Consider the following 12,625-nt stretch of genomic DNA (forward strand, 5'->3'; position numbering starts at 1 on the left):
AAATAAATAAAAATAGTAATTAACAAAAAACGAATTTTTGAAAAATAATTTTAAATCCGCCAGCAAAAAACTATACCCTAAACCTTAATCATAACCCATAAACCCTTGGGTAACCCCTAAACCCTTGGATAAATCATAAATTCTAATTCATAAATATCAAACTCTAAATCATAAAAATACTGAATTTTTTTAATTCTAAATCTTAAACCTTTAGATAAATTCTAAACCTTGAAATTTATATATATTTTTTTTAAATACATTTATACAATTACTATTACTTTTATTTATTTTTACTTTTTTTATTTTAAAACATAATATAATTTGACAATTATTTTGTTTCTTTTTTTTAAAAATACTCAATCTAAAATAACTAATTCATATTGGTTGGTGAACCCAAGAAAAAGTCATTAGAAAATGTGAGAAAGAGAGGAAAAGAAAGCAGAGTTTGAAACGGGCCCCATAACATGTCCTCTAACGTCAACATCATCCCCATTACTACTATTACTTTCACCCTCTCATCAAAACTCATTCAAACCTTTCATTGTTCTTATTACCTAAATCACCAGATCCATGTATAAAACATAAAAGACTCCTAAAACTTCAACAACATCTCTCTATCTCTACAATCAACAAGATCATATCATGTCATCTCCTAGATATAGAGGAAAGAGCTCGATGGAATCATCAGGATCAGAGCCACCGGTGTCACCAAGCCGTTACGAGTTACAAAAGAGACGGGACTGGAACACTTTCGGACAGTACTTGAAGAACCAGAGACCGCCCATGCCGATGTCTCACTGCAACTGCAACCACGTGCTTGATTTCCTCAGGTACTTAGACCAGTTCGGTAAGACAAAGGTGCACGTGCCTGGCTGTATGTTCTACGGTCAGCCTGAGCCACCAGCTCCTTGCACATGTCCTCTCAGACAAGCTTGGGGGAGTCTCGACGCTTTGATCGGACGGCTGAGAGCGGCTTACGAGGAGAACGGTGGATCTCCGGAAACAAACCCTTTCGCTAGTGGAGCAATCAGGGTTTACTTGAGGGAGGTTAGGGAGTGTCAGGCCAAAGCTAGAGGGATTCCTTACAAAAAGAAGAAGAAGAAGCCAACGACGACCGAGATGGGTGGTGGAAGAGAGGACTCTTCTTCTTCCTCCGCCTCTTCCTTCGGCTTCCCTTAAGATTCTCATGATCTTGGTGAAAGACTTTGTGGTAATACATTTCTCCATTAACTATGCTTTTGTTTGATTGAATATGTGCATTTACATTCATCTAAATATATGCATTTAGCTTTGTTTCTTGATATCTTTACTAGAGACTTATGAATCTGTGGTTTCACTAACTAGCCACATACCCAAATATGTATGTTTATATTCGTAGAATGCTCCTTGTATATATCAAACCCTAAGTGGAGAAATAGTTAGGCTTTTGATTTTTGAGAAAGTCTTGATTTTGGATTCAGATTAAGGGACCGGATTGTGATTAGATCATAGGTTTTGAGTGGAAGTAGCTAGGTTTTTTTAATGATAAATCATTTTAGTTTTAGAATGGTGATCAAATACATGAAAACAAGGTTTCCAAGTTTCTAGCATATCAAATATTGAATGGATGATTCATTTAGTTTTCTAGTTCTAAAACTGAAAACTATTTTGTTTTTTTTGATCAATGAAAAACTATTTTCTAAACCTTGCAAATGCATCCTTTTTTTAAATTCTTTGTATGTTTTTGGAATTTGAAGATTCTCTAAGTTATCGTAGAGAATACTCAATAAATATTTTGGGAAAAACATTTGGTTCTCCAAAGATGGATTCTTTCGTCATAAACCCCATACTCACACATACGTAGAGAGAGAGGATACGATTTTTCACCACTGTTGTTTATAAAAACAATGGTTCAAGGAAGTAATGATTGTCTCTTACAACGCTTTCTTTTTAAAGATTTGTAAAGATTTTGTTCCCCCCTTGGATATCAAGGGAGAAATTGATTGGATCTTTTCCACTCATTTTATAACCTAAAGAAATCGATTAATAATTGAGATTTCATGATTGTTCTTAAAGGTTAAAAAGGTTATCTCAGAATATAAGTTAACACACATACAGTACTTTCTTGATCATGCTTTAATTATGGTTGGTCTTAGGGAATTTATCTCAATGCGAACAATTCAATCAAATCTTAACATTTTCAGTTTAACCAAACCAAATGCTAATCAGTAATCACTGTTTTCAACCAATTGTAAATAGGATCTCAGATTTTAGAGATTTGATTGTATGATATCAACAAGAGCTTTTATAAATGCTGTTAAACTGCACACACATTAATAGTAGTCATGCATTGGTATTTTCTGAGATTATATAATATAGCATTAGATTTTGTGGGACAGTATAAGTTTCTCACTGAATCCACGTAAATCACTATTTCTTTTCTTTCATATCAGATATAATTTCATCATGGCTATAAATATAAACTTCATCTTTATGCATGATCGTTGTCACCACTATACTTTGGAAAAGCCTGACAGTTTGTTTTAATTTGTCCCCGGCGAAGCTTTATAGATTTTGTTTGATGATACAATATAACATATGTGATATGTCACACAAAACTTAAAGAACATAGGCTGAATGAATTAACATAGCAGTATGAGTTTATATTTAGGTTAATTATGATTTATATCCCACAAACATATTAAGTGTGTTTTTGACAATTAGTTAATGCTGAAACAATATAAATATTCGCAGGATCAACAGTCTCAGAGAGGGATCAAACGTAAAAGAGGCCTCAACTCTACCTACTGATGTTCAAGAAGTCAAAAGTAAAATGTTATTTTCGGCTTATTTTAACCGATCTTCATCTACTCCTACATTTCCGTAGCAATCGATTGGTTATTTATCTTCATCATCTATTCTCTAAATAAACAATTTTTAAATAAGGAAGTGGATAGATTTTATATACTTAAGACAAGTTTGTTTTGCACTTCTATGTCAGCGTACTTATATGTATCTTAGGTTTTCAACCATAGGCATCTTGCCAGGAAGTTGGTGGGCTCAAAATATTGGACTCAAGTGTAAAAATGGATAATACTGGAATAGCAGTGACCATTAACTAAAAAATTGGCATACTATAAACTTGCTTTACAAACACAAAACTAGTAAATTAGTGAAGAAATGTAAGTTAGGTTTGTCTGCCCTTGATCTTCATAGGAATCGGTACCCCGATTAGGCTCCACCACTATGGATTTTGTCACCTCACCACTAATGGCTGAAGCACTAGCGCTTCGATCGGCTCTCATCAAGGCAGCGACACTTGGGTATAGATGACTCAAGATGGCTTCTGACAATTTAACGCTCATTCGAGTTATCAACACAAATATATAGACAAAAGAGATCTTTGGTGTGTTCAGAGACATTCAACAGATCTTGTCTGCTTTCTTCGACATCATGTTCTCTTTCATCCTTCGAGTTCAGAATCGAGAGGCTGATAATCTTGCGATCACTGATTTAAAATCATGTCAAGTTATGTAATCAATTAAAATTTAAAATTTAAACATTAGTTTTTATTAATGAATTCTAAAATCTATGCAGTATATTTTGGATTTGATAGACAATTTTTAAATCTTTTGAATTTAAATAACACTAAAATTTAAAAATTGGATTTAAGTTATTTATTGAATAACACTAGATTTAAAATTAAATTTATAAATATCATATCCAATAACACTAATTTTAAAATAGAATTTAGAATCATCAATAAAATAACGATAAATTTTATTTAGATTTAAACTCTATTAAAATACATAATTGAATAGCACCACCTAAATATTTTTTTCTAGTTTAAAGAGTTTCTGTATAATAACAGTTTGCCAATAAAGATGTCAACTGCACATGTTTGAAGAATTAAATATTTATTTTCTTGATTTCTGTATTAACATTAAAATCACAACTATATTTAAAAATAAACTAATGTTCATGTTAATTCTTTAACTGTTATTTTTCTAAATGAATATTAAATTTATTCATCCAGAAAAAAACTTTTTTTTACAATGAATGCATCTAATAGTATAATGAAACTAGAATGCAATGGAAGCTTTTAGAGAAAAAAAAAAACTTATTTGAAGCAAACGACTGAATGAGGAAAGTGGATGGTGAAGTCAACTGTTGTTTTCTTTAAACCATAATTTTGCATAGTCAACTATATTCCTTTCCATAGTGTTGATTCTCAGTTCTTGGGAACGCCTCTTTACATGTCGCCAGAATCTGTTCAAGACGACGTTGCCGAGAAAGCGTTGGATTTGTGGTCACTAGGCTGCGTTGTTCTGGAGATGTACACCGGAGAGCCGGCATGGCCGTTTGCAGATTCAAAGGATCTTTTTCCTCATTCTCTTTCTTGTGACGCAAGGTAGTTTCTAAAGACAGTGTTTCACAGTTGTCGAAGCATCTGTTTCTTGTGAAAGTTTCTGATCAGAAGAAAGTGGTGGTTACAGGCGCCGAAGGTAAAAGAAAACCGGTGGTTGTGCTGAAGTCTAATGATGCTACAAAGAAGCCACTAAGAGTGAAGATTATTCCACCAAAGCTTCAACTTAAAGCTTCTTGATCTCTCTCGTAACAACTTCAACGGACCAATTCCTCTTCTCGTGGCAACTTGTCTGAGTTTGATTTTTCTTCATTTGTCTCTTGAATAATTTTGCTTGAAGGATACCAGTTGAGTTTGGTAAGCTTAAAGGCCTTTATATCACTCAACGTTTCCAAGAACTTGCTTGTGGGAGAGATACCTGATGAGCTTATGGTTCTTGAGAGGTAAGAGGAGCTTCAGGTCTCTGGAAACGGCTTAAATGGTTTTACACCTCACTGGCTAGGGAACCTGAGCAATCTAAGGGTGTTTACAGCCTATGAGAATGAATTGGTAGGTGAGATACCTACCAATTCTATAAAACTCTGGTAATTGTTGGTAGGTGCTATGGGGAGAGGTTCTTGTAATAGTGCTTGTCCAAACAATAGTGCTATAAAACTCGGGTGATTTGGGTGATATGGGTTTGGTAGCTGTAGGGAGAGATTGTTGTAAGCTGAGTAAGTTGAGATTCAAGGGTGTAAGAATGTGACAGTGAAGGGAGTAAGGACAATGGTTACTCTTCTAAGGAAGACACTAACTGATGGTAGAATCTCTTGCTGTAAGAACTTAGATGCAAACAACTTCGTTGGAGGCGGCTGAACTGATCTGTGATCGGATCAAAAAACTGCATATTGATTGCATTGCATGTGGTCTAGTTCAGAGGAGAATGAAATTGTGGAGGACCATTTAAATAAGCCCAATAAGGCTTATGAGTTTAATAAGACTATTTAAGTAAGCCCAATAAGTTTCTTCAATAAACCTTGAAAATTTGATAGGTCGATAAACTCTAATCTATTAATACATCTTTGGTTTTACGAAGCTCTCTTAAAACTCTATGCTCCTCGCAAGTCACTGTCATTACCTAATCTATTGAGCTAAGTTTTAATTATATTTTTATGAAGCTAGTTTAGGCCAAAAATGCTCATCGCAAACCATGAGGATGTCCAATTGGTTCCATTAAATTACCGAATACATTTAAAGTATTAATGATGTAATTTAAGAAGTTAACAACAATTACATTTTATGGTTCATTTTTCTTTTGAAATTGTACGCTTTAAAATCCAAAACATAAATAAATTTTAAGTTCCATATTTTAATTTATATGTTTATGTTAATTTTTTTTTATTTTAGAATCAAGGTTCTGTTCGACTTTAGATGATAAACTAGAGGTATCATTATACGACGCGTGTGGAATTTCCGGAGCTGCTTCGTTACAAAACCGTCCACATCATCGATAGATTGATATGAGATTTGAATTTTGAAGGAAAAAAAGGCAAAACCACATGCAAGGCAACGTTGTGAGACTGAGATAGCATAAGTAAATGAAAGACTAGCTATCGGAAATAAATCTCCACTTCACTTCACGTCACCACTTATCTACTTACACGTCACTCTCATTTTCCACCACTTCTTTTTTTGTTTTGTTTTTTTGTCGACCTTTATTTGTTTTCTTTAATGTTATTGTTTTTCTTTCAACTAATATTATTGTTTTCTTCGGCCATTAAATACACAACGAGACCCAGACCCACCAAAGCTTCCACTTATTGGTCTATTTTTTCCACGAACAACAATATCAATTAATTAAATACAGTTTCCTTTTTCTATCGTTTGCGTTTTGAACTAGCTAACGTATATAAATATACTAGATATGGATCCGTGCATTGCACGGGTTTTATTTGATGTTTTAATTCATGAACACATAAAAAGATTGGAAATATTTTTCTCACATTAGTTCTTGGATTTTCAGTAGTCATTTTAATAACAATAATCTATTTTCTTACATAATTTTTATTGATATTCTATTTTAATAATAATGGTGTTTTAAATAGTACATTGATATTTAGTTAATTGAAATATATAGAACTGTGAACTCTCTATATTGTTTATATTGGGTAAGAAAACTAAAAACGACACAATTGAAAATATTAATATTACATAACACCAGTCAATATTTTTTATCGATAGTCAGCTAAATATCGAATATATTTCTAGATAAAACATCAAATTTATTTACTTTAACATTCATGGTGTGACTTTAACATCTTTTTCTATATACAATATTTTGTAAAACACCATTGTCGGTATGTTTTACAAATTTGAAGTTCTCCAGTTGTAGTGACTCTTGATAGTACGACATATAATTGTAAGACTGAACTTGACAAATAGACCAACTTTTTAAGCTTTGACCTTAGTTCTGGTTGATAGTCATTTCATAGAACACTCTTATAGAAAATTGAAGTCTTTTCATTTTGAAAGGTCATCTTGCATATGTAGGTATGAGACTTATTCTAAGAATACAAATCTGTTTTTCCACATAACTTCCGGTTAGGATTTCGACATCAATATTCATATTGTATAGGCGAGTTATCCATAACACTATTCTATTGGAAAGTCTTCATTTTTTATTTAAATTCCTTAATAGCATGACCTACAACAATCCATTGGAAAATCATTCTCTTTGATTTAAATTTCATAGTAGCATGATCTACAACAACATAACCAATTTTTATATGTTGATAAAAATAAACACACATAATCATAATCACATATAAGCATAATAGTCACATTAACTTAGTCACAATACCATAACAGTTGGACAAAATATCCGTAAATTTTGATTTTATCTGTTTCGATTTGAACCGAAATTTCAAATATATGTAACTCTACAAAGCAAAGAAAATACTTATATGCAATATCTGTAAGAAACGAAGCAAATCAAAATATACTAATATTATTAAGAATGAATATCTGATCTGATCCGTTATATGAATACATATACATGTATGTAAAGACGTATATGTATATATATAATTTATATTAATATTATATTGTATTAATATTATATTGTATATAAGTTTTCTAGTACTTTTTAATAAATTTATTAAGTTATTTATTAGAATTTTAAAAGTAATAAATTTTTATTTTTGTAATAAAATGTTATTATTATTTTATCTTATATTTGGAATTTATGATTTATTTACTAATTTTAATTTATTTTTGCGGATCGAATCGGATATCCGGTCGAAAATCTAAAATTATCTGAATATCCGGAGCACCGAATATTCGTGTGGCTACATATCGAATTGGATCAAATAATTGATTATTATAACAAAATGGATCGGATTAGAATATCTCCAAAAATCCGAATATCCGATTCATGTTCACCACTACATCTATATGTTCAAACGGCAAAGTATAATTGTAACAATAACTAATGTATAACAGCATGACAATTATATTTTTTTTAGAAAAAGTTCAACGTCAGTTTAATGTGAAGATCGGGATATCTAATTATTTCCTCATGTGACACCAAAAAAAAAAGATAACACGCGAAGATGTGAAAAAACATGCAAGAAAACTCACCAGATATTTTTCTTGCTCAATCCTGCAAAAAATTATTTTTTAAAACACAAATTGTTTTTATTATCTTCCTATATATTTTATTAATCATAAGATATTTTAACAAATGTCAAAATTTTATAAGGAAATTAATATCAAATAATCTTTTACAATTATCTTTTTTGGATTTTGGAAAAAAGAAATTAGTATTAAATAAGTTATTTTACAAACTTCTCTTCTTTAAGATTTGTAAAAAGGAAATTTTCTAAATATTAATATTAAATAATTTTTAAAATTAAATTTTACAATTAAATATTTTTAAAATTAAATTTTACTATTAAATTAACGAAAATTATTTCTTCAATTTCTTTTAGTTTTATTAGTATATATATTTTTAATCATGAGATATTCTAACACAACTTCAAAATATTAAGAGAAAAATTACTATCAAGTAATATTTCTAAAATAATATTATTAAGTAATTTTTAAATTTTCTTTTACTCTTAAATAATTTCAAAATTCGTTTTTGTTTTTATTTTCTTAGTATATATTGTTTTATTCATGATATATTCTAAAACATGTCGCATTATTTAAAAAGGAAATTACAATTAAATAATATTTTGTTTAAGATTTTTAAAATGGAAATTTACTATATAATTAATTTCACCAAAAATTGTTTTATTATCTTATACATATTTTTAAAATTATGAAGTAGTTTAACACATATCACAATTTTAAATGTATAATTGTCATGTGTCACAATCATGTTAATTAACAACTTTGAAGAACCAATTTTCCTATTAATAATTTTAGAATATTATTAAGTATTTTTAAAAATTTCCTTTTTACTATTAAATCAATTTTAAAACTAATTTATTTCAAAATTCGTTTTTGTTATCTTAGTATATATATTTTATATCATTATGAATTTTAACCTCTTTAAAAATATTAAAAGGAAAATTACTATCAAATAATTATTTGTAACTATGTTTTGTTTAGGATTTTAAAATAGAAAATTACTATTAGATATACTTACAATTACTTTTTTAACAACATTTGTTTTTGTTATTATCTTATATATATATTTTTAGTTATAATATAGATTAACACATGTCGCAATCTTAAAAATTTTAATGACACGTGTCACGATCATGTTAATTAGTAACTTTGAAGAACCAAGCTTTATGTAATAAGATATAACTTTTTTGAACAAATATATTTTAGGCTTAATAAGTTCAATATACAAAAAGGGGCGATTAACATATGAAGTGTTGAATGAGATGTAAAGATCTAAGAGAAAAAAAAAAGGATCTAAGAGCAGTGAAATCTTTTTGGACCCTACTTGTTCGAGAAAAATCCTACTTGCAGAAGATCCACCTTCTCACAATCTTATCCCATAGCGAATTACATTCTTCTTTCATTTGTATGAACATATAATTTTATTTTCTTTTAAATGTTCCAACTAAAGAAAAAATACAACAATCTCTCGAGTAATCAAGAATGATCATAAACTCAAAGCAGCAAAATGTTTTTCCAAGTGAGATGAACGAATATTAGCCCAATAACAATTTTATACTCATATTTTTTTATCTATAAGTATTGGCTGTGGGGGAATCAATACTGATTCGCTCGTTCTTTAAAGTTCCGTCAATGATATGAAATATAGCCATATAGGTATTTCATTAATATTATTAGCTGTGAAGTACTTACGATGTCCTCCAAAGTCTAAACTCTAAAGTAAAGGTGTGGAAAAGAAAACATTTTGTTTATTCTGTCACAAACTAATATATCTATATAATCCCTTATCCATATCCCTTTTCCTGGGGGACAAAATTTGATAGATATAGTAATAGACTAATAGTACATCCTCACCAAGTCATCATTCTTCAAAGTGTGATCTCTTTCTCCTCATTCTTTTTAATTTTTAGTGTTTCATCTCATAGCAAACGTTTAAAGTTTAGCAATGTGTTTGAATTAGAATCTTAGCTATTGTTAGATTTTCTTCAAGTATATATTGTATATGTTATAGAAGTGAAACACTTTCCTTCTAGTATCAGTTTAAAAATGCTATGAAATAATTAAATAGAAAAAATGTGGTTATAAAGAAGCACAATTTTGTGGAAAGTTAAGCGGGGAGCTCTGTATGTGGGTGATCTGCTCAAAAGAAGAGGCATTCAAACTGATGGGAAATGCAAGCGATGTGGAGGTGACGAAACCATACTCCATATCCTCCTTACCTGCCCTTTTGCGATGAAGGTGTGGGAGCTCTCCCCTGCTCTGTTCAAGCCAAACCCCTCTGTGGTGACTTCTGTAACAGAGCTCTTTAATAGCTGCCAAAAAATGGTGAATCTCCCTCCCTCTGGTATCTCTCAACTGCTATTTCCTTGGATCCTTTGGAACTTATGGACTAGTAGAAACCAGTTGGTGTTTCAAGATAAATTGTTTGATGAGAATGAAGTGATTACAAAAGCTCTCAAAGATGGAAGAGAATGGCAACTGGCTCAGCCTCCTAAGCCTGCGTTAATAGCGCAATCACCTCCCATCCATCAAACTGATCGACTCCCGACGTCTACGGCGATACACGTCTTCTCTGATGGAGCGTGGGATAAGAACACTTGCAGGGGTGGAATGGGCTGGATCGTGAAGACCTCCTCCGGTGCAACACTGCTCAGTGGCTCTTCTCACCGCCGCGTCGTTGCTTCAGCAATGGTTGCCGAAGCTCTGGCCATGAAAGAAGCCATTGGCTATGCTGTTTATGCAGGTTTCAAAGACTTACTCTGTTTTACAGATTGTAAAAGTCTCTCGGACTACCTCACAGGAAACTCCTCTGTGACTACCGTTCAAGGCATCCTCCACGACATAGGCGTGTTGACTCGATCCTTGGACTCTATCTCCTTCTTCTTTATCCCTCGTGTTAAGAATGAGGATGCTGATAGCTTAGCAAAAGCAGCTCTTGCTGTGTGTTTTAATTTCCCCTAGTTGTAAAACGTTTTCTTTTGAAGCAAGTAATGAAAGGTTTGATCAAAAAAAAAGAAGCACAATTTTGTAAAAGATGACATACCACCGTAAAAATAACTTGCATGACAATTTACCTGGTAATTCACTAATTTTATATGTACGAGTTTTTTATAATAAGAAAATATAAACAGAAACAAAATGGATACAAAATGAATGATTGTATAATTATATTTATGACCTCGATTTGACTTTTGAGGGTCTATATATAGGAGAAACATCAGTCTATGTGTTGAATTTTTCAGTGTCGACATATAATATCGAATCTTATCATGGTTACATATGTAAAATCCAAATAAAAACAAATAACATAAAATCTTCTCATCGTACCGTGGTCTATTAATAATTACGAAATATTGATAATTAACCACTAAAGACGATGTGTCCAGCTTAGTTATGATTTTTCTTAAATAAAGATGATAATTTTGAAACCAAAACCAGACTACTTCAATGTGTTGAACTTTCGATATAATCAGAACAAATTATAAATGGTTGATATAATTGCATATGACGAATCTTCCATCATTGTACCATTATCCAGTTGTTAGTTTATGATTAATTGTTCTATATCTGCTGATGAAATAAAACAGCAGCAGTGTCGACATATCAAATCTTAAAAATTTTAATGACACGTGTCACGATCATGTTAATTAGTAACTTTGAAGAACCAAGCTTTATGTAATAAGATATAACTTTTTTGAACAAATATATTTTAGGCTTAATAAGTTCAATATACAAAAAGGGGCGATTAACATATGAAGTGTTGAATGAGATGTAAAGATCTAAGAGAAAAAAAAAGGATCTAAGAGCAGTGAAATCTTTTTGGACCCTACTTGTTCGAGAAAATCCTACTTGCAGAAGATCCACCTTCTCACAATCTTATCCCATAGCGAATTACATTCTTCTTTCATTTGTATGAACATATAATTTTATTTTCTTTTAAATGTTCCAACTAAAGAAAAAATACAACAATCTCTCGAGTAATCAAGAATGATCATAAACTCAAAGCAGCAAAATGTTTTTCCAAGTGAGATGAACGAATATTAGCCCAATAACAATTTTATACTCATATTTTTTTATCTATAAGTATTGGCTGTGGGGGAATCAATACTGATTCGCTCGTTCTTTAAAGTTCCGTCAATGATATGAAATATAGCCATATAGGTATTTCATTAATATTATTAGCTGTGAAGTACTTACGATGTCCTCCAAAGTCTAAACTCTAAAGTAAAGGTGTGGAAAAGAAAACATTTTGTTTATTCTGTCACAAACTAATATATCTATATAATCCCTTATCCATATCCCTTTTCCTGGGGACAAATTTGATAGATATAGTAATAGACTAATAGTACATCCTCACCAAGTCATCATTCTTCAAAGTGTGATCTCTTTCTCCTCATTCTTTTTAATTTTTAGTGTTTCATCTCATAGCAAACGTTTAAAGTTTAGCAATGTGTTTGAATTAGAATCTTAGCTGTTGTTAGATTTTCTTCGAGTATATATTGTATATGTTATAGAAGTGAAACACTTTCCTTCTAGTATCAGTTTAAAATGCTATGAAATAATTAAATAGAAAAAATGTGGTTATAAAGAAGCACAATTTTGTAAAAGATGACATACCACCGTAAAAATAACTTGCATGACAATTTACCTGGTAATTCACTAATTTTA

At 30.9% G+C, this 12,625-nt stretch overlaps 1 protein-coding gene across 1 annotated transcript; it reads left to right on the forward strand.

Moving 5' to 3' along the window:
- The first annotated feature begins 547 nt into the window (after nt 1–547).
- On the forward strand, nt 548–3,011 carry LOC108806423 (protein LIGHT-DEPENDENT SHORT HYPOCOTYLS 10). Its single transcript, XM_018578532.2, has 2 exons — nt 548–1,210; nt 2,734–3,011. The coding sequence occupies exon 1, from the start codon at nt 643–645 to the stop codon at nt 1,177–1,179; it is 537 nt and encodes a 178-aa protein (XP_018434034.2). The 5' UTR covers nt 548–642; the 3' UTR covers nt 1,180–1,210; nt 2,734–3,011.
- Nucleotides 3,012–12,625: the final 9,614 nt, after the last annotated feature.

Source organism: Raphanus sativus, chromosome 6 (genome assembly GCF_000801105.2).
Source record: "Raphanus sativus cultivar WK10039 chromosome 6, ASM80110v3, whole genome shotgun sequence".
Classification (NCBI taxonomy): Eukaryota; Viridiplantae; Streptophyta; class Magnoliopsida; order Brassicales; family Brassicaceae; genus Raphanus; species Raphanus sativus.

What these genes read in the sequence shown, in the direction of transcription:
- LOC108806423 (XM_018578532.2), top strand. Translation starts at nt 643, where the DNA reads ATGTCATCTCCTAGATATAGAGGAAAGAGCTCGATGGAATCATCAGGA.